Genomic DNA, 23,032 nt, shown 5'->3' with positions numbered 1-23,032 from the left:
CAAGACTAAGACTTGGGGGTAGATTTAAGTATAAAGCTAAATGTGAGTCCAAAAGTTATATGCCAAAAACTATACATACTAACTAAACTAGAAGCTCAATATGAATCCAAAAGTTTACATGTGTTTGCATGCTCTAAGACTCTATTCATAAAAGCACTATGTCCAGAATGAAGGAGGTGATGGTTCTGTGCCCTGGCTGGGAAATCTCATTTAGGGTACTGCACTCTCAAAAGGACTTTGGTGAAATGTAGCATTTCTGTAGGAGCATAACTAAGCAGAAGAAGTGAAGTAGAACTTTTTAATTGAAGACGAGATTATATAGAAGGGAGGGGAGGACAGATTCAAGGGCAGAGAGGATGGTGGCAAATATTCCTTCAAACACATGCAGAGCCCCCACTGCCCTCATTCCTTCCAACTGGCTTGACATTTCTTTGGTCCAGAGTGGAGGTTTTGGACGCCTATACACATGTCTGAGCAGATAAGGTACCTTCTTAATCCAAGACTAAATAATTTAGGGTTGTGCTAACAACAATTTAGAGTTCTCTCCCAGGGCTGACTAGGTATTCACTCAGTAAACGTTTAGGCACTTCTATGAAGAGAGAGTAGGCACATGCATCTTCTTCAAGTACTCTTCAAGGCCCCCTTGAATGACATCTACCTCCCACTGCTTCCTAGTGCTGCCTGCCAGAAGCACAAATCCAGGAAAGGAGGAGAAGATAAACGTGCAGGGCAACAAAGGGATGTGCTGAGACGTAAACCTGGAACAGATATCTGAGCATCCTTTCTCAGAACTGTCTTTCCGTTTTTAATCTTCATCATCTCATCACTCTGCCACTTCACTCACCCTTCTGACAAGACAGCCCAGCTTTCATCTGACCCTTCATTGTGTCCCTCTTCCACAGCACTCAGCAATTCCTTTTTCTGATCCTACAGGCTTTAATCCAGGCTCTGATCAGCCCCCACATGGGTCACTGATGCCACTTCTCCAGCCTCTCAGCCTGCACGCAGTTAACTGTCGAGTCCTCCGCGGTCCTGCACTCGTAGCTACTGGCAGGGTCACTGCCATCCCCGACAACTTCAAACTCAAGACATCCGTGTGGGACCAAAGCATTTAGCTGCTCTGCGTGAGTTCTTACACTCTGCCTTGGATGACTCACACCTCAAAGGATAAAAGCACTCACGAAAAGTGTGGATTTAAGTACCCACTGCCATTTCCTAGAAGCGAAAGGAAGTAGATTTGGCAGATCACTTCAATGACCATGATGTCTGTGCCGGGAAAGACTCAAGGGCACAGCAAAAAAGAAGAAGAAACAATTTAGAAAGCATTTTTGACTTAACTCCTGTTCGTTCTTCTCATCACATCACACATAAACTTACCTACACGCATAGTCACATAGGTTTATCATTGTTTTGTAAAAAGGAGACACTGTACAATCTTATCTGCATCTTCCTTTTCTTACATAAAAGTACATCAAGACAGTTCCTCCATGACAACCAATTAGTAAAGCTCTACCTCATCTCTGTACAGACTGTACCCCGGCCAAGGCATGTACACATCACAATTTAGCCAACCATTAGCCTGACAGGCGTTCGCTTTACTTCTTTTTCCTTTTTTTTTCACCACCACAAAAATGCATTAATAAAAATGCTCCCATGTATATCCTGACCCACTGGTATTCCTATTTTTAAAACAGAATACCAGAGCTGGAATTGCTGGGCTAGATTTTCAATTTTAATAGATCCTGCTGGAATGGCTTCCAAAAGGGTCATGTCACTCACATGTCCACCACTGCCCCACACCCCAAAGGCAGGTTTTTTAAGAGATAATTTGTGTTAATGTTTGTATATGCACAGACTCTCTGGAAAGATATAAAGTAATAAAAGAAGGGCTTTCTCCTCAGAAGGGAAGCGCAGACCTGGGGGGCGGACGCAGGCGACGCCCACTTTTCACTGCACACACTTTTTGTGGGTTCTTAATGTTTTATCATCTCTATATATTACACATTGAAAATATAAAATGTTCTTTAAAATATCTGTAGACATTTCAGAAAAAGAAGTCCTGACCGTAGAGCACTGGCTTTACAGAATTAAATGACGTGAACTTAAAATGCAAGGAATTTAGTTTAAACTTAATCATTTTGAGTACCTACATTACCCTAGATTCCAGGGATATAAAATTAAGGCAGCCCCTTCCTTTAAGGAGCTCAGAGCCCAAGAGAGAAAAAGACCTGTGTGGCTTCCTTCACAAAGATGCTGGAGGGTGGAGGATGCCGTCTGGGCCCCTCGGGAGCTGGCGTGCAGGCAAGGCTCGGACAATCGCTACCTCTGACTGAAATTAGGGGCTACAATCTGAGGTGGGATTATGGAAACTTTTCTTCTGCCTCTTTAAACATTTCTGTATTTGTCAAGGTTTCCAAAATGGGCATCAATACCATTTCTGTAATCAGGGGTGAAAAAATAAAAAGTATCCCCCCCTCCAAAATTTATTGCCAATATCAAAAATATCAACTCAAATGAATTTTTTTAGCTTAAAGTTGAAGCACTAACTAAAATTCTATCTTCTCTGTCTTAATCTATTAACATGAAACTAGTGTGTTGAAACGCTTTTAAAGGGGAAGAGAGCTGGATTTTTAGAGGGCGCTCCTACTGTTTCAGATTGCTGGCCGTGTATGAAAGCATTCACAAGAAGCAGTGGAAGGGGTCAGAAAGAACAGGAAAGAAGGGATGTCATCCCTGACCACTCCGCTTCCCTCTAGTCCTCATGAGGTTACTTCCAAAGAAATATTTAGCATACAAAGTACTCGGGAAAATACTTAAAATCTTGAATAAAGAACTTTAATATACTATTTATATATTCTATTGTAATGAAGCTATATTCAAAAGCAATGACTACAAATTTAGCTCTCCTTTGATTTTGGTAACTCAAAACGAACACGAAAAGGCTTTTTGCTGATTTCTATAATCACCAAGCACTTAGAATTTCCATCCCAGTGATTTCTCTTTCCCCACGTGTTTCTTTTGTATAACATTCAAGGGCCCGTTGGGGGAGCTATCAAGGGGATGGACTCCTAAAATCCATCTATATATTCCATCAGGTAATGAACACAGAATTATTACTGCATAATAAGGAGAGAATATAGACTCGACATCTATTTGTAGTGCAAGCCTGAATTATACCGAATATAATTACCAAGCCAAGAAGGAGGAAACATACCAAACAAGTAAAAAAAGGGTGCCCTTTGGTACTGTCCTCACCATAATTTACATGCTAAAAATATTAATCAATAGCCCACTGTCAAAAGCATTGAAGATTAAAGCCTCTTACTTAAAAACGGCTTCTGAAATTAGAATGACATTAGACACACCTTCGTGCATTTGCCAAAGAGCTCATGTTATAAAAGCAAAACTTTCAATTAAAACTTTAAATGATTAGCAAGAAAAGAATGCAGGGCTATTCCACTTCAAAAGTTACAAAAGGGAGATGAAAACCAAAGGCAGCAGCATGCTCCGGTACTCGTTAAACCTGCTCAGGTCCTGGATACAGGAAGTGTTTTGTTTTGACAGCACCACAGGCCAAAACCAAGGCATTATTTTTCAGAGCTAGCATTAAAAACAAATAAAAATAAAACATTGTGTAAAAACTGAATCGCCTGTCTTCCAGGAAGATCAAGATCACGTGGCCAAGACAAAAAGTGGCACAGGGACGACTGTCTGGGCACAGTGAACCCTGTTCCCATGTGCCTGCGGACGGGGGCAAGGAGAACGTGACCTAGGTTTGCCCACCGAACACTGACGCCCTAATTTCCCTCAAGGTGTAACAAGCAGAGGCCCACTCGAAAGTCCTTTCAGGCCAGGTCCACAGACAAATGTCACCACATTTCAGTGACCTGAGAGGAGAGGACTGGACCTGAGCTAGACCTCAGATGCAGCTCCTCAGAACAAGCACAGGTGTGTGTGTGTGTGTGTGTGTGTGTGTGTGTGTGTGTGTGCGTGCATGCAAGCACGTGGGAGGAAGAAGCGCCAAGGTAGAGGAGGAGAAGAGGCAAGCAAACCTCACGTCGTGGCGTGTGTGTGTGTGTGTGTGTGTGTGTGTACATGCAAGCACGTGGGAGGAAGAAGCCCCGAGGTAGAGGAGGAGAAGAGGCAGGCAAACCTCACGTCGTGGCCCATTATGGGGCCTGTGGTGACTCTCAGGACTTGGAACTACATGCTGCACCATAAACACGAGCGATAAACAGAACCAAGGGGCCCCCAGCATCCACACGCCCCACAAAGTACTGGACTCTAGAACACAGGAAAAAGTATAAAATGCGATCCTCATCCTCAGGGGTTACACACCCCCTCTGACAAATACGCCGGAAATTCAGAGTAGGGGTGGGGACCCTTTACTCCCAACCAGAGGTAATTAACATAACGTATGTGCCAAACAGAGCTCAGGTTTTATGTGTATTAACCGCCCTCCCTTGACAGTATCACCATTCTCACTTAAAAGATGAGAAATCTGAGGCTCAGAGACTTTGCAAGATCACTTAACCAGCAAGGGGTGGACAGGCAGGACATGAATCTAAGTCCGTTCAACCCCAAAGCCCACTACACCACTGTCTCTCATAGTGTGGCCGCAGGACCACCAGCATCACTTACCAGGGGCACTTGCTCCAACTACAGATTCCTGGTCCCACCCCTACTCCAGCCCCACAGAACGAATCAGAATCTCTGGAGGTGGAGCTGCAGAATCCACATGTTTTAAAAGGACTAACCAGGGCCATCCGATAAAGACCCACGTCCAAACTTCTGTGGTGCCGCCTCCAGGGACAAGCAGCCTGGTTCTTTCACAGATACACAACAGACGTACACATACAGGTTTGGCAATGAGCTTGACTTGTGTGCGTGTGCTGCTCAACAGTCACATCGACATTCAACTACACACACATCGTTCATTAAAACCATCATTTAGGGAACCAGATCCCAAGGGTTTCTAATCCAGAGGTTCCAGAGCTCACCAGGCCCAGAAAGACAGTACTGCAGGTCTCGATGTCTTATCTCAGCGTTCCAAAGGCCAATAGAAATTGTACATCTATCTCCAAAAGACTATCTGAAGGTCTCACTAAAACATCTTTGGAAATGGGAAAATTTAACTGTTAGTCACTTAACAAATTCAGTGTGTCTGGACACAAAGTCTTTAAAGCCATGCCGAAAAAGTGGGAGATAATGGCACAGACTGCACGCAGGCCGCACTGTTCAAATATCTGTGCACCTCCCCGTGTGGAGCCACCACCCTGGGGATCGCTGAGCAGCACAGCAGACACTGTGTCACCGCTTCACGGCCACATCCCCTTTGTACACAGAACTACGGTACTTCCTGGGCCGAGCCATAACCTTATTCTCTAGACTTAGTTCTAAGCCTGTCTCAACCATCAAATGTCCCTTCAAAGGGACAAAGATTTGCAAACACTGGTGATGGTCAAAGCTATGTGCAGATGGCCCGAGGACAAAGAGTGTTTTGAAATTTGAGTAAAACCCACAAAGTGATTAATTTGAAGGGCAAAAGAGGCATTTGGATGTGCAAGTGCTGAAGTTTCACTCCCTGTAATTGCAACTCACATAGTTAATTCACTGAGTTTGAAAACTAAGAAAAATAGAATATAAAATTTTGCTGAACCAATACAAAAACTTTTTGATCTATCCATTACTTTAACCAACTGACTGGAGCTAAACCATGTAAGAAAATGAATTGGAGATAGACGAGTAAAGACAGAAAGATGAGAAAAAAAGGGTAAGGAAAGAAAATGCTGTGAATTAGCAAACGAGAAAGTATGGACCAAGAAACAAACTAAGAGCCGCAAAGAGAAATGCTCTCTGGAGAGAAAAGGATGGTAAGGCTGCAGGAGTTTCAGAAGGAGCTAGCAAATTTTTATCACAATCTACAGCTCACTTGAGCCACAGGCTTCAGATTACTATCATCTCCCATTAGCTCCCACTGAAAAACTAATTAGCTAGTTAGCTCTTTATCTTGAAAACCTCCATCCTCCAAAAGGAATGAAATGACCAGGAAGGTAGCCAGACAGTGGGCTCCAGTCCACAGTGGCCTCCTACCCACCTCCGGCCACCGTCCTGGGGTTTGTACAGCAGATGGCACGAACAGGCAGCCCACACAGCCAAAGCCTACCTATATGCTGGATACACAGTGAGTTTTTTAAATTGTTGAATAAGACGTCAACACTTAAAAATCAGGAGGCTTCACATAAAAATTTTGATTTCCAGGAAAAAAAAAAAGGGCTCAGTGAAGCAGTAAGAGCAGGCCCACGTCCCCCAGACAGTGCTGGGCTGTGGCAGGTGACACTGTCCTCTTCAGATGAGGCATGTGCTCTTTGGCTTGACGAAGCTTTGTCTACAGCTAGACCCCTCATCTCACGCTGCCACGTGCCCTTGCCGCAGGTGCTTGACGCGGTAGCCTCTGATGGAGCTGATCTATCCAACAAGCAAGGCCTGCAGCTCCTGGGCGTCCCCAAGCCTGATGACCTTCACACCCACCGTGAATCACCGTCCACTCCTGGTCACACCCTGGAATAGTGACCTCGCCCAGAGCTGCTTCCTTTCACACATCTTCAACTCCAATATTCCGGACCTGGCCACGACCTCTCCCACGCCCTCGTTCCCACTATCCCGGCTGTTGCATCTGCTCTCTGACCATCCACCCCTTGCTAGAACTCCCTTCTTTCTCTAAACAGCATCCCAAATACTTTCTCATCAGAAACCTCGACTGCCTCACGCCCTCTCATCCTGCCAACCTCTCTTCCGTAGGTGGACAGGCTCCTACAATCCACCTTTCTCTACTCAAGGCCTGAAGAGAAGAGCACTCTACAGGGAAAAAAACCCAAAAAAACCATGAACCAAAAATTCATGCCAACCCTGGCCAAGCCTGTCAGCTCCCTCCACCAGCCCTTCCTCGCCACCTTCACCACCCCAGAGGTACCCGCTACTCAACCTCACCTCCCTCACCCGACTGACTGCCTTATTTTGTCCTTCACTGAGAAAACTAAAGCCACCACTTGATCTTTTGTTTATCCACACGCATCCTTTCCCTCGTTCCTCCAATCCTGAGGGTGGTACCCAGTCACTCAAACTCAAAGCTCAGATGTTATCCTTGACCCCTGCGACCAACAGACTCTCCATTTCCAATCCAGTCAGTCACCGAATACTGCCCGTTGCCCTCTGAAATATTCTGTCTCCAGTCTTGTTCCCCGTCAAACCCATCCACAAGCTGCCACCAGGCTGAGCTCTCTGAAGTCAACTCTGACAATCACTCCTGGGCTCAAACTTGGTTGACCAACACACCCCCACCCACAAAAAAAGGCTAAGTCCTTAACCTGGCATTCATGGCCACCCATGACGGGACTTCTGCCTGCCCCTGACACCTCCTCCTTAAACCCCAGGCCTCCAACAACGCTGGGCTGTGTTGTGCCCCCTGCCCTCCACCTCCAGGAAGCCTCTGCCCCCAGCTCCACAACCCCAGTCTCACCACCATCTGCTCAGGGGTCTGATGCCACCACTCAACTCTGACACCTAGAGGCAGGGACCATCACTCACTCCTGCATCCCGGAGCCTAATAACTCGGTGGGCCTTCAATGCATGTTGGCTGCACCATGATCTCAGGCTGCCACCTGACCAGGTGTGCCAACAGCAGATTGCATGAAAAAGCATCAGCCTTTGGAGCCTGGCAGACCTGGACTTAACCCTAGCCTGGTCATTTCCCACCTGAGTGACCTGAGGCAAGGGCTCGGCCTCATTTTTCTCATCTGGAAAATAGAACTTTTAAAAACATTCCCACATAAGGCTGACTGGGGACCAAAGAAATTCTGTGCAGGTGCCTGGTCGCGCATCTGGAACACTGCAGGCAGGCAGCAGAGAGCCGCCACTGGTCTTTTCCAAATGGTAACAGGTTGCTTGCACACCGTTCAAGGTGAGGGCAGGTTATCCGGGGTGTGGGCGGCCCAAGCCCTGGCTTCAGCAAAGCTTCCTGCCTTTTGGCCATTTTACTCCTCATTAACACCTCGACTAGGAGCAGGAGGGAGGGGACTGTCCTTCTGTCAACATGACTAATGATGTGTTATCTTTCTGGGCTACTGTTGACCCTCTGCCAGCAGGACGTGCTGACTCAGCCAGCACCACCTCCCTCCCTCTCAGGTGGACAGCACACAAGTGCACCCGCCCTGTCTCCGAGACAGCAGATACGGATGGCCACCAAACTGGGGCTGGATGCTGGCATCATCGAGTAGTGACACAATGAGAAATATCTGAGGATTTATGTATCTAAACTACTGCAAAAAAAAAACCTAAGTATTTTTTTTCAATGCAACAGACACTTTTTCAGCATGTCCTGTGAATAAGGCACTGAATTCCCCAATGCGTGGGACAGAGACACATAAAATGAGTCCCTGATGACAAACTGAGGGGAACAAACAGAGGCACAGCTAAGACTGACCCTGAGAGAAGTGAGCTGCAAGGGGATGGGGGAAGCATGGAGACATGGATGTGACTGCAGAGCTGGGAGGGCTTCACAGAGGAGGCGGTATCTGCATTGGAGAAGAGCATTCCGAGCAGAGCACACAGCACCAGCAAAGGCACAGAGGTCTGGAGAATGCGAGACCAGGAAGGCATAGAAATTTAACAATTACAAAGTACTCAGAAAGCACATTAGGATTTAACAGTTTAGAAAACAAGTGCATTTTGTAATTTAATCTTGATAATACCCTATTTACTTACGTCTTTCTTCTCTCACAAAACTTCTCTCATACACAGTGAGAATAAAATCTAGGAAAAATGTCTGCATATACAAGCTTTTTGTAAAGACTACTTTGAAACAGAAATCCTTCCTGCTAGAGGCCTTCCCAGAGCAGACGGTCCCCGTGTCTTTGGCAGAAGACACAGGGTTAAACTGGAAACAGACGTGACAACTACCCACTCTTCGGACGGACGGACAGACGAAGGGAGCCTGCAGGAGCCGGGTGGGCTCGCAGGACTGTCTGCCCTCCGCTTCTTCCAGCCGACACTGCACCCCACAGCCGTGCCCTACCCCGTATTCCTAGCCCTCGCCCTCCTTGCCTACCTGCTGCCCAGGACAGAGGCTGGCCCGAGACTCTGCTTGTGCCTTTCCCGGCGATGCCACCTGGGAAGAGCTGCAGCAGGAGACCCAGCAGGTCCCACTGGAGCCACACCGATCCTCAAACGCCTTCCTGCAGGCTTCCTGACGTGGGGGGTCACAATCGCCTCCTCCATGCACCCGCAGCACAGGCTGAGCTGTCCGCTGTCTGCAGTCAAGGGTATTCCAGACACACTCCTGTTTCTCCAGGGCTGAACCCCCCCACAAGGGGAAACGACCCGTGAACTAAACCACAGAAGTTTCCCGACACCTCCCTGGGGCCAGATTTACTTGGGACCTAAACCTGAAAATGGAAATCAAACATTTTAGAATATACAAATTTTAAAACACTATAGAAATTACACTTCACAAGCAATAAGCCTCTGCTCCATCTACTTTAGAAAAACATCTTCAGACAAATGTTCTTTTTAAGCAGCAAGTTCCTGAAGAGGGGCGGGGCTGGGTATGCGTGGGGGGGGGGCAGCTCTTCTCCTGCCTCAATGCATCTTCAGTGACTACAGTCAGCAGAGACGCGGGCATACAGAACGCCTTCCCCTCCCTCCTCTTGCCATTTTAGGGCCAACTTATCAAGAATCGAGGTATGTGCATAACGAAAACATGCTATTAGGTAAGGTGAGTCTATTGTAAAATGCTTATTTTCTATTAACTTGATCTTATTAGCATCCATTTGTAGCAGCACTGGAATACATACCATTCCAGAAAGTACGTCAGAACCTCTTTATAATACTGACCTTCACAGTCAAGACTAACAACTGCCCCATAAGATAATCACCTGATATCATGCTTTGAGAACAGGGACAAACAGTACAATCGCTGAATAATTACGAGCAGAATTATAATGGGGGCGGCGCTACGATAAAACCAGAGCTCGGTATGCTCTGTAAGACTCCCATCGTTCCCCAAATGGATGTGCTTTTAGTTTAAGAGAGTGTAAGGATACAGCTGTGTGACTTCCTGAAGGTAAGGAATCCAGCACCAAAGAATGCATGCCACTAATCTTCTTTTAAAGATTATGCTTGAGTGAGCACATTAATATTTGATGACCTAATTCTTAAAACGATGTTTCAGCTCAGTGCTCTTTTTCTTAATGAGGCAAAAATAACCCAGGGGTCATGGGTCTCTCTCTGTTCCCTTTCACAGAATGGACACAACCTTTGGCCCATCAGGTGGCTTTTGGCGCAGATAACATGATCTCCCCATGTTTGATCTTGAGGAAGGAAGGCTTGGCAAGTTTTTGGGCAGAATCAAGGCCAGTGAGGCTGGAAGGCTCAGTATAACAGGGAGGGAGCAGGAAATCAAGATGAAGACGACAAGGCGGAGGCTCATGGATGTAGGAGCTCGGAGACCCCATGAGGAGTGTGGATTTTTTTTCGTCAGTTCAAGTATGGCAGATCATAAGCCCGTACGGTAGTTAACACTTTTAGAAAGTTTACTTGGCTGCTGGTTAGAGATTAGTCTGCATGGAGGAAGAGCTCCAGGAAGTGGGGAGACCTGGGGAGGAGGTTTCTTATTGAAAGGTTCTAGAGAAGAGCTGACGGTGACTTGGACTAGGACGGCAGCAATGAGTAATGAGACAGGTCTTGGGGGTAAGTCAACAAGACCTGCTGATGTACTGGATGTAGGTTTTTGGTTTTATCATAGGGGGGATGGCAGAGCCATTTACTGGGTTAGGGAGGACTAGAAAAGGGAATAGAGCAGTTTAGGAAGTAGTAAGTGCTTGAGTTGGGGCATGTCAGAAGTTTTTATGGGACCTGGAACTTACGAGAGGCATTATGGGTAATGATGCTTATAATAAAGACAGCAGACATTTTTTTGAGCATTGTGCCTTGAACTGTTCTGAACACTTCCTGTGATTAACTCATTTACTCCTCACAACAACCGTAACTTCATTTTACATAAATAGCTTTATTTTGAGGACACTGGGACACAGATGAATTAGTTTGCTAAGCTCATCCCTGAGCCTATGCAAGGACCTCTGCCATAGTCACACAGCTGCCTCTCCAGATCCAGGCAAATGTCACCTCCTCAGAGAGGCCACCTCCTGGGGTCACTGACTCTCCACCACAGTTCCCTATTTCTTTGCAGCTTTTATCACTCTCTAAAGTCTCATTTGCTTATCCACTTACTGGCTGTCTCCCTTACCTAGAATGGAAGCTCCATCAGGACAAGGAGAGATATCTGCCTTGCTAGACAGAACAATGCCGGAAGCACAGCCAACACTCAGTAAATATGGAAGGAAGAGGGAGTGTCTGCCAGGAGCGGGCAGAGCTCTGTCCCCAGGCCCCACTCCTGGATCCTGCTGCCTGGGCAGCCTGGCACCAACATCTAGACAGGAAGCCAACCATTCAGCAGGAGAGGAGAAAGCTGTAGCCTTTGATCCTAATGCACTCCTTGAAAAGCCACCTCAGCCTGATATTAACAAACAGATATTCTTAATCACCAGTCCCCAAACTAAGTTTCCCAAAATACAGTCTTTCCGGTACTCAAATCAACCCAAAGTGCAGCTTCAAACAATCACCTCTGAATTGCTTGAGTTCATTTAATACACAGACAAAAAGTCCCAGCCAAGTTGCCCCTTTTACCTCACTTCTAAAAGCTGGGAAAATGCAACTGACACGGGGGAAAAAACTCAGTGTTCAAAGGTTGTTGGGGGGTGTGTGTGTTTTAACCAAAGAAAATCTGCTGATCTTTTTCCCTTAATTGGTTCTGGGAATCAGCAACTGACCACAGCAGGGTAAGTACTTGGAACAGCTTCTCCTTATTATCGAATCCTTGATTATGATGATTAAGCCCAGGCTTGTGGTTCTATGAACCCTCACTGAGCAAACTCACAGAGCATGCGCACAACTGTGGGCCTGCTCTCCTAAGGGTAGCATTGTAGCATCAAGTCATAGAATTTCATAAAATTAGCATCCAGGGAGGTCAGAAGTCAAAGAGACCTTGAACTTCACTGACACCATCCCTTCGTCACTCAGATAAGGAAACTGAGGCTCAAGGGATTATGTGATTTGCCCAAGGTCACAATGCTAGTGTTGAACACAGCAAGGACAAGAACCCAGGGCTGACTACCAGGCCAGTGCTGATTTCACTCCATCAGGACACCACCCATGCATGCAAGGGCTGCAGAAAGCCCAGCTCTTCTTGGAACAGTCTTCAAGCTCTCACTTATGGGTCTGGCCCAAATCCATTTCTAAATCCACTCCCAACAGGCCTGAAACCTTTCCCAAGAATGCTGCTCAAATATGTATTAAACGTCTGCTCTGTGCCAACCACCCAGTTAGGCAGCAGGAATGCAAGAAGAAAAGGTGTGTAGCTTTAAGGAACTTGCTTTGACGGGGTACAGAGATAATTACAAAGAGGTAGGAGTAATGAGCCAGGTGTCCCCAGAGACCAGAGAGGAGGGACGGGAAGCCTTCCCGGAGGACTGCTATCGCCTGAGCTGTATCCCATGGGATGAAGAGCAATGAGCCAGACAAAGAAGTAGAGAAAGAGTAACTCACGGTAGACAGAGTAATAAAAATGATGACTCAGAAGCATGAAATGATACGTCGGTAACTAAGGGCAGCTAACTGCTGCTGAAACACAAAGTTCAAGCTGGAAAGAGATGGAAGATAAGGTGGAAGAGGCAGGAGAGGACAAAAATGCTGCCAGGTTAAATCCTGCAGGTGTGAGAAGCCACTGCATCAGGAAGTCACTCATCACATTTGTGTTTTAAAAAGATCACTCTGCCAAGTGTTGAGAAAGGATTTGGAGGAGGCAAGATCACACCAAGTTAATGCCCAACCAGCGAGTCCCCCCACATCCTGCACACCATCCTGCCCTTCTGCTCCAGACACAGACCAAAGCAACCCAGAGTGAGGGTCTCCACTCCACAACACGACATTGTGTTGCCTCACAAAAGCTCCCTGTCTGCACGGCCTGGCCCCCAGCCCATCTGCACCTACCTTCAGTGAAAACAAGAGTCCTGCTCCCCGGGCACCCCGAGCCTCCTCCAGGGGTCCACGGCAACTCCTGGTGTGCAGAGCTGTGCGACACTGAGCTCCGTCACGAATTCCAAGATCTGCCAAAGACCCAGAACAAATATCTGACTCACTGACTAGAGCCGACCAGACGGCTTTTCCAGGCCGAGGGGAAAGAGTCACAGTTCAAGGATAAAGGGGGCAGAGATGCCAGAACCAATCTCTAGGCCTGTTTTTCCAGCCCCCAGAAAGATCACAGGGCTTGTAGTCAGGAGCTGGAGATGCAGAGCCCCTATTTTCGTTGTGCTTTGACACATCACGTTAGCTCCCCAGACTTTCATTTCCTTAGCTTACGGTGAGGAGATTTCTACAATCTCTAGGCCTCCATCCAACTCTGATTTTTAAAAAGAACTCCAACAATGTAACAACATCTATTAAAATTCATCAAGTGTATACTTTCATTCAACAATTCTGCTTCTTGAAATTTATCTTAAAGAAACATTTGCACAGGTGTACAAAGTAATATAGTCAGGCACCACACAATGATGCTTCAGTCAATGACGGACCACACACACGAGGTGGTCCCCTAAGATTAGTAGCATGTATCCTAGGTGTGTAGTAGGCTATCCCATCTAGGTTTATGTAAGTGCACTCTATGACGTTCAGACGATGACAAAATTGCCTAACAACGCATTTCTCAGAACGTGTCCCTGTCGTCAAGGGATGCACAATGGTACATATAAGAACATTTAATTCAGTATAGTTCATCGTTGCAAAAAATTAGAAACAATTTACATGTCCAGCAATCAGAGAACAGTTAAATAAACCAATCATGTTCTACCCAATACAATGGAATACTGCAGCATCAGAATCAATGCTAAAATACATCCATACACACTGATGCGGAAGATGTCCAAGACACAGTATTAAGCAATAAACGCAAGCAGCAAAGCAATTTATATAGTAAGAGTCCTCTTTTTGTTTTAACAAAAATAATACACATGGTGGTGTGTGAAAAGAAAAAAAATCTGTAAGAATATATTCTAAAATTGCTAATGGCTGGTATCACTCTGAGGGAATCAATGAAACTGTCACTTTTTTCAATTCTTTGAAATCTTTTAAGCATCCAACAGATATTACTCCTGTAATGTGATAAAAACAAGGCCACATTATGGCCCAAAGTCAGGCCGGCTGCACTAACAGCATGAGCCTCAGAGGTCTCAGCATCTTCTAACTCAAGTCAAGCAGTCAGGGCCCACATCATACGCTCAGGGGGTCGGAAGCCTCTAGCCTTCATAACTGCTCATCTGACTCCAGCTCCTAGTTTCCACGACAAGTCAGCTGACAGCCCCCCCCGCCCCCCCCCCCGACTTATCTTCTCCCAAGAAGCGGGTGTGGACTGCAGAAGGAAAGGTGATAAGAGTGGTCAGGATAGACAGAATTCTCTCCATCTGGCCACACTATCCAGGAATCAGGCTGGCACATGCCATAAGTAGGTGTAACACCTCCTTCTCCTTCTACCCACCACAAGACAAATCCATTCCTTGCGGTTCTTGGAAAGTAAAACACCAAATTTCTTCCAACTGAGTCAAATTGTCTGGAATCTAGACGTTACAGACTAGAAAAGGAAATTCTTCAAAATAATGATGAGCAAAAAAATTACTTTTAAACATTCCACCGTACTTCTAGGAGTTCAAAGTATTTTACACTGGATACATGTACACATACACACACAAACATACAACATTAGATCTTCTAAAATACCACATGCAATAGTAAATTACCATTCCTGTCCACTAAATAACACCCAAAAGAAAGTAAACAGACATCCAGAAGTTTCTTCTATGCATTTACTAAGATCTGGCCATGATCTCATCATCCCTCATAACCATCACATGAAGCCCAGGACAAACATTTCTAATCCTGTGTTCCGACTTGAGTCTTAAAATAGGCAAACTTTCCCTGGACTTCTGGGAGCAAAGAGCCCGCGGCGCTCACCGGATCCTCACCTACAAGAACCCAACGCTTCTGTTCCACGGCACAGCAAGATGACGGTTGGGATTTTTGTCATCATGGTTAAGAAATGTTTACACTGCTATTTCTGACCCTCTTGTGTAAATATCAGCTATGTTTTACCCCCAAAATTTCAAGCCTGTGGTCAAGAGTCCTTTTTAAGGAAATCCCAAGTACCTACTTATCACAGTACAAAAGTTGCAAAGTCTGGCCGAGAGGATAAGGCACTGGAAGGCTGTAAGGAGGGTTCCAGGGGCCGCCGTCTCACCGGAAGGCCCTGCGAAGAGGGGAGGGGGCCTGGGGAAGCAGGCTCGCTTTGCTATTTTACCAGACTGAAGGCATGACTCAGTCAACTCTAGAAAAGTCTTACTAAATGAATAGTTTTACTTTTTCTCAAAGCCTTGAGCTACTTTTTAAAAAAGACACGCCAGGAACATGTTTACTTCCAAGTTACTCTAGACTAATAAAAATTCTCCAAATATTAGTCTTTTAAAGCATCAGGAGAAGATGATGAAACTCAAGTGCACGGTACTGAACACACATAGTACGCATTCATATTACTCAGAAAAATAAAACCCACAGGGTTACCAGTGTTATTGTGGGTGCATTTTTATAAACTTGATGACCAAATTTATCTGAAACCCAAAAATAACAAACTCTTCCCATCCACAGCACATCTGGCTGCTCATTGTCCCCTAAGCCAAGGCCTACAGACAAAGCTTCCCACTGCTTAGCGAGCAATTTACAACCTAAATGCAGACACACCCCACAATCGAGGAATATATGTCCACAGAAAGGAGGAAAATGTTTTGTATTTGGAGTCCTACAAGTGTTGATGAAATGCCTCTGATGGTCAGTACCTGGAAAGTGGCACAGCAGACAGAGCACAGGACCCGAGGACAGGAAACACCCAGTGTTAACATCTTTGATGGAGCCATCTCCCCCTGTTCATCCCCACAGGTGCTGTGTCGTTTCCTCTGGCCTAGACCACTGCAACAGGCTCCTAACTGGTCTCCCGGACTCCATCCTTTACTCTGCCGCAGAATTATCTTTCTAAAACAAGGATCTAGCTGTGTTGCATCCTTGCTTACACACCGTCCATGGCCCCCCTCTGCTTACAGGGCAGAGTTCACCTCCTTAGCAAAACTAACAAGGCCCTTTTGTGATCTGGCCCCAGGTCCCTGTCTAGCCACTCTGTACCCCTCATTCTAGCCACCTGGGAAGGATTGGTTTCAGCAACAATATGCTTTTTCCCCCCTTCCAGTCTAGTGTGAATGTCACCACTCTAACGTCTTCCCTCAGCTCCTCAGAGTGTGAGACTCCTGAAAGCTGTCACGAGCATTCTGCAGAGGCTCCCTCCTAAGACTGTCACACCGCCAGGCCTCCCAGCTCCCAGGTGGTAAATGCATACACGGAGCTGGAGTCAAATACTTGCTCCAGAACTGACCATGACCAAGTTTCTTAAACAAGCTTCTTCAATAAATTTTGTAAACACGTCTCAGTTTCTGCATTTGCAAAACTGAGATTATAATGGCTAAACCGTGCTGTTAGTTTAAGAGAAATAATTTATGTCGAGCACTTAATACAATGCTTGGAGCTCAGTAAAGTCTCAGTAAGTGGTGGCTATTATCATCATTATTAATATGTAGCAGATACTCGCTAAATGTTTCATCATCAGAGGCTCTACTCTCCGCTAACCTGGACAAACTACAAATTCTCTAGGTCTCATTTCTTCGCCTGTAAAGGAGGGCTGGAGGAGAAGGGGGTTTGGACACGCACATAAAAGAATCACAAACAATTAAGTGCTAAACTGGGTAGCACAACAGGATATCTGAGAAATGAGAACTGTTTCCATAACCTGAGAAAAGTGTAGATCACCACAATAAAGGGAAAGTACTCTCTTGGACTCCCTTCCTCCTAAGCTTTGACTTAAGATATTTTCATTCTAATATTATTTAAGTATATCCAAAGATATAACTAGGAATGTCCTCCCTACGTTTTAGCTCTTATAAAACTATAAGGTGGAAAGATTTAAAAATCTGATAAATACCAACAAACGAGAACTCAACAGTAATTTAACATGACAGATGATGATGATGCAATTTTACAGATGCCGCATGGCTGCTCTCAATGGTACGACACTACCTCGGAGCAAGTGCCCAGCAGTGCTGTATGCCTGCAATCCTACATGCCTGCACCACCGTGGGCTCTGTGATCCCTTTAGCTGCCCGTCACTTTTCTCTACCAAACTGCCGTGAAACCTTTGCTCATGCAACTTCCAGCCACCAGCTGACCCAAACCCATGATTTCTGCAATAGGTCCACATCTGTTTTTCCCCCCTTAGCTCGAGACAACTAAAGGTGGGCTCAAACACTCATAGTAAAACCTTAATATGGCACGACTCATTTGTAAGTTCATCTAGATGTTATGAAACCTGTGATTTAAAATTATTATTAAAAAGAACATTATAAATTTAACTCTGGTTTTAAAAAGTTACAAACTCCCAGGACAATGTCTTCAAACTCCAGTTCAAGAAACATTGTTTAATAATAAAAGTGTCTTGTCACAGCATCTAGAAAGATCTTAGATATATCGAACTCTAAGTGCTTCGCATGCATTATCTCTTTAGTCCCCAGAATAGCCCTATAAAACAGGTTCTGCTGTAACACGTGGCAACATGGAGGCCCGAGGAAAGTATCCAAGTGTTGGAGCAGCATTTGAGCTAATTCCAGCTGCCCTGCTCTGCTCCTTCAAGACAAGCCCAAAGGGCCTTGGCACAAGACAACCAGCAATGGACAGTGTGAATCCAGGGGAAACTAGCCAGGTGGCAGCAAGAGACTGAGAAAGAGGAAAGATGGCACTTTGATGGAAGAAATGACAGGACTTAGTGACAGGACAGATGGAGAGGAAAAGGTACATCCATGAACCAATAAGACAGGAAGAATGGCTGTCCCACCTCAGAAATGGAACTGCTGGGAAGAGAAGCCAGTTCAGGAGACAAGACCTAAACTGAAACACGGTGGGTTTCAGACAAAAGGGACTTGTTCCAAGTGTGGGTGGATATCCTCTCAACAGATGACAGCTGGACATGTTGAAGTCACAGTCATAAAAATTATGTTTACAATTCATAAAAATTATTTCAAAAAGATAAGACAGTCAAAGGTGCCCAGCAGAGAGAAGATGGCGAACAAAGACTGGCAAGACAAGATCACTGAATTCTGAATGACTTTGTCTCATGACTAGTTTCAACAGATGGGTGTACAGCGGACGTCAGACAGTAGGAAGGGCAATTACGACGGCTAAGAAACAGCAGCAACCAACCCATGACAACCCACGTGAGGATGCTTTCATCAACAAGCATCTGAGCGTCCACTGTGGACCAGATACTGTCCTAGGTTCATCTGTGAACAAAAGCATCCCGGCCCTCAGGGAGCTTGTGTTCTAGCTGGGAGACAGTCAAAGAACAAGTAAGCAATATACAGTCTGGAATTAGGATGTGATAAGTGCTCAGAGGGCTAGGAAAAAAACTAAAGCAGGATATGAGAAAGAACGACAGGTGGGGCAGATATTTGAAGTAACGTCATCTGGCAATCATCAAAAGATCAACTGAACTCTAATCAAGAGGAGGTGACAAGATGAAACTCAAATTTTTAAGCCATACAGGCTGGAGAGCATTCAAACAAAATATCTGCTGCCGATAGCCTAGGCACGGTATTGGTGCCAGAGAGATCACAGGAAAACACAGATATCTGAAGGTATTCAAGAATGAGTGCACGTCGAGGGGAAAACTGATGATGTCAGAAACGCTAAGAAGTATGGAGGAAAGCCAGGGATCATGGGGAAGACAAAACAACGTCCCCACGTAGATGATCTTCACTTCTGAAGTCACTTCTAACCTGAAGCAACCAGCGACTCTGCATCTAACCAGCTACAGAGCCCTGAAAAATCATTTCCAACTTGAATATTCTCTGATTACTTAGAAAAGGATAGATGCCGGAGCAGTGACATGCTTACGTAAGAGAAAGAAGCAGAGGAGGAAGATTTGTATCTGACTCGGCAACAATCATTCAACAGATAAATGGCTGTGTGTGGAGCAGGATTTACTGGGTGCCAGGCTCTGCGCACACAAGGTTGAGCGCACACACACCAGCATCTCTAGGAGATTGAAGTTTGACTGTCTTTAATACACATCCCAAAGGGATGGAGCTGGGGGGAGGTGGGAGGGGTAGACGGATGGAAAAGGGGCGATGAGACTTTCACCCACCTGGGCCAGGCTAAAGGTGAGCGGCCGGAGCGTTTCCTGCACAAGCGCAGCGTGGAGAGGCTACCACAAGGCGGAGTCACTGTGGAGGATGGGGGTGCAGGTTCAGGAAAAGGTTAGATTAGGTAAGTAACCAGCAAGTCTGATAGCTGTGGTGCCCACTCCACCCACACTCACATCGGTATTACAGTCACCTGTCTCCCTGCAAAGCCGTGAACAGCTCCTAGGAATCAGAGCCCCTTTAATCCCTACATCCCAACAACTAGCAAATAATGAACGGTCAGTAAAGGTTTGACGGAGGCCAAGTTTGAATGGCATGAGCAAAACAGGAGCAGCTAAATAACTCAGGTTTTGATGGGTGTGAAAAGCCCAAAAGGCCAGTCTCCTGCTGGGTGCCCAAAGCTGTTAAAGTTGGTGGACACGTGAACAGTGGGGTGACCGGCAACTCTGCCTCTAACCAGTAGGACAGCCCTAAAAAGTCACTTCAATTCTGAGCCACAATTTGTAAAATGAGCGGGTTGGAGCAAATCAGAGGTTGCAGACCTTACTGGAGTGGAGAGGAGATGCTTTTCACTAGCCTGAAGCCTGCACAGAGCATGCATCCATCTGCTGGAGGAGTGGGAGGTGCCGGCTTACCCTTTGGCTGTTTCCAAATAAATGACAGAAAAAGGACAGCCAGCCAGTATGGCCACCCCCATAAGGGCTTCGGAGGTTTGTCAGCAAAAGAGACCCACTGGGGATGTGGTAGGTAAGGAGACAGGGTTGGGGAGGTGGCAGGGACAGCCGTGAGCGTGCTAATGAGTTCCACAGATCTCAGAGGTGAAACCACGGAGTGCCAAGGACAGACTTTAACTGTGAATGAAATATCTGTGCCTTCGAGGTGGTGGTTCATGTCTGGCTAATACACACCCAGGCACCATAAATCAGGCAGAAATAGACTTTACACAACCTAAAATCTATAAAACTAATTTAAGAGCTGTAAGAGCAATAATTACCCATAAGCAAGACCACCTCCAGCCTTTGAAAAGCTTGTTTACCTACCGCTTTTAGAGAGTGCTATCACACTATTTTGAGCTTCTGAGAAGTTTCCATCTAGAATCAGTAGAAATACCTGACACATCTAAAACCCATAATTTCCCATACCAAACTGAATTCCCCCACATTACAGGAAAACCCACAAACTCTGCAGAAGGGAGTGAAAAGCCAGAGCAAAAGCAATCTTCCAGTTCTACAAAAGAAAACAGACAAACAAAAACACCACAAAGAGCACTGAAACATTTCTAGTTTAATAGCTTTTCACTCAATGTTTAATAACTTCATTCTGAAGCCTTTGAAAAGCATTAAATTACATATTTTATATTTCTCGCGGTAGCAACACCTAAAACTTATTCCAACCTAAGGCAGTAAATAAGCTTATGACTTTTAAGTCAAATTTAAGGAAGCTGAAAGCCAGACAAAACCATGTTTGAAAATGCCTGTAAAATAATAAATGCCTGAGGGAACTGGATGGCTTTTCTGATTCTAAGCTAAATAAAGCCTGGGGAGCTTTGCAAAGATCCCGGTGAGGTTAATCTCCCTGATTACAGAGAGCAAACCATCCAATCAATTCCACACGAAGCAGGGAAAGTAAATCCAAGAAGAATAACAACACTCGAAATGCTGAGAAAAACACACCGTTCTGCTTCTGAAGACACTCTGTCAGCGCTGAAGAATGGCTCAGGTCATTCTAACAAGCCAGAACATTTGACCAGTGTTTCTGGGACAAGCTCTTGGCTTTGTGTTCACTGAAAGGCCAGGCAAGCTATCTGAGCTCCGATGCTCAGGCCTGTAGGTCCTCTCCCACTCGCTCCCAGCTGGCTCCCTACTTCCTGCACACCTGTAGATTACCGCACAGAGACTTCCTCCACGCCCCTGGACTGGGGAGCCCTTCCTCCTGAAGGGTTTACTCAGGCCAGGTTCCCGAGGCCGGCTCGCACGTTAAGAGTTCGAGTCCCCGACCCTCCGGTTAAAGCACAATCAGCATGTGTCCCCGCAGCACAATGATGAATTTACGTAAACAGTTCGCAAGAGGCAGCGCATCACTGCAGGGACAGAAGTCGGCAGGCTGAACGCGGCCGCCCCGGGAGAGGGGGCTGCAAGGCTGGCCGCCCCCCGAAGAGCCTCTGCCGACGTTCCCCGCGGCTCCCTCCACGCAACAGGTCCACGCAGGCAGGGGGCGGGGGGTGCGCGGACACCTGGGCACCTGCCCACGGCTCCCGGGGCACAGTTCACCTCCTGGCCCCTCTCCACCTCGCGGCCGGTCGGGGAGCCAAGGCAGGCCGGCCGAGCTCCAGCTCTTCCGAGCAAGGCTCACCCGCGATAAGGCCCGGAGCAAATTCCTCGGAAGATGCCCAGGCAGTGAGGTTGCCCACCTGCGAGCTGCCCACCTCCTCCCGGACCTGCTCTGGCCAAAGCGGAGAGGGCCCCGGCGAGGGGTCGGCCCCAGGAGCGGGATGCCGCGCTGGGTCCTTCCAGCTGGGAACAGCCCAGCCACCCGGCTCCCCAGCTGCCCCGGCACTTAAGTGTTGGTACCTACACGGGTATCTAAACTACTTATCAGCCCAGAACGTTTCCCCAGTCGCACGAGCTCTAGTGACCACTTAGATAAAACTAAGTCGCTTTGTACAAAAGGAAAAGGAACTTTTACTGCGGGAGTGGGGTCTGGGGGAGTGAAGGGGAGAAAGAAGCAGGTGAATACAAGTAGAGGTGGTTCCCGCGGGACCCACGGGCCAAAGTCTGGAGGTGGAAGAGAGGACGAGGGGAGAGTTGGAGGTTGGAGGAGAGGCGAGGAGAGGAGGGGGCGAGGGCCGGCCGGCGCGCAGGTGAGGCCGGACGCTCACCTCGGGCAGCTCGCGGAGCTGGTTGGCGTCCAGCAGTAGCTCCTCCAGGCTGCGGGCGTAGCGGTAGATCTCCTCGGGGACGTAGACCAGCGAGCAGTGGCGCTTGTCGATACTCTCCACATGACGGTTGCACCGCCACAGGGGGATGCAGTGGAACATCGCCGCCCCCGCCGCCCGGTCCGAGCCGCGGAGACCCGGGCTCCGAGCCCGCTCCGCCCCGCGGCTCCGCTCCGCCCGCTGCCCGCTCCGCGCTCGTGGGCTCCGGTGCTCGCTCGCTCCTCGCGCCGGCTTCGCGCTCCGAAACGCTCCCCCGGAACCTCGGGCGGGAACCCCGCCGCGTCCCAGCGCGCCCTCCAGCCGCGCCGCCGCCGCCGCCGCCGCTACTGCCGCGCGGAGCTTCCTACTCGCGGCCGCCGCGCGACTGAGCATGCGCGCCAGTGGGCGCGCGCCGAGGGCGTTTCCAGGCCCGGGGGATGCTCCGCTCCGGGTTTTCCCGGAGACCTGGATCCGCAGAGGGGCCGGGAACCTGGGGCCCGGCGCTCCTGTACCCCAACTCAGCCTGGGACAGAGGGGGCGTCGGGCCCTCGGAGGAAGCCCGCCTCGGAAGGAGTCTGGGCCAAAAAGGAGGCGGGGGAGAGGCGGACTGAGCAGGGCAAAACAACTTTGATTTTTAGTTGTACTTAACTCGCTCTCCTCCCTTCGCTCCCCTTCCCCAAAACGACTTTCTCTTCCGGGGTCAGGCAGGACCGCCCCGAAGCGT

At 47.4% G+C, this 23,032-nt stretch overlaps 1 protein-coding gene across 5 annotated transcripts in view; it reads right to left on the bottom strand.

The window, feature by feature from the left end:
* Positions 1-22,690, bottom strand: part of LRRC1 (leucine rich repeat containing 1) — a 126,790-nt gene extending 104,100 nt beyond the window's left edge. Inside the window, exons 1-2 of one of the 5 annotated variants that reach the window (XM_070586240.1) lie at positions 22,273-22,414; positions 19,397-19,475 (exon numbers count right to left, since the gene is read on the bottom strand). Coding sequence is in view for 1 of the 5 variants with exons in the window: in XM_070586237.1 (XP_070442338.1) it covers positions 22,273-22,431 (159 nt within the window). In the remaining 4 variants the exon portion in view is untranslated. Of the gene's footprint in view, positions 1-9,106; positions 9,444-19,396; positions 19,476-21,067; positions 21,547-22,272 lie in introns of those variants that run through there. The other 4 variants (XM_070586241.1, XM_070586237.1, XM_070586243.1 and 1 more) reach the window with 4 other exon arrangements.
* Between the last annotated feature and the right edge of the window lie 342 nt (positions 22,691-23,032).

Source organism: Equus przewalskii, chromosome 19, assembly GCF_037783145.1.
Source record: "Equus przewalskii isolate Varuska chromosome 19, EquPr2, whole genome shotgun sequence".
In the NCBI taxonomy this organism is placed as follows: Eukaryota; Metazoa; Chordata; class Mammalia; order Perissodactyla; family Equidae; genus Equus; species Equus przewalskii.
The sequence above is the reverse complement of the archived record's forward strand: the minus strand, read 5'-3'. Positions and strand labels throughout refer to the sequence as shown.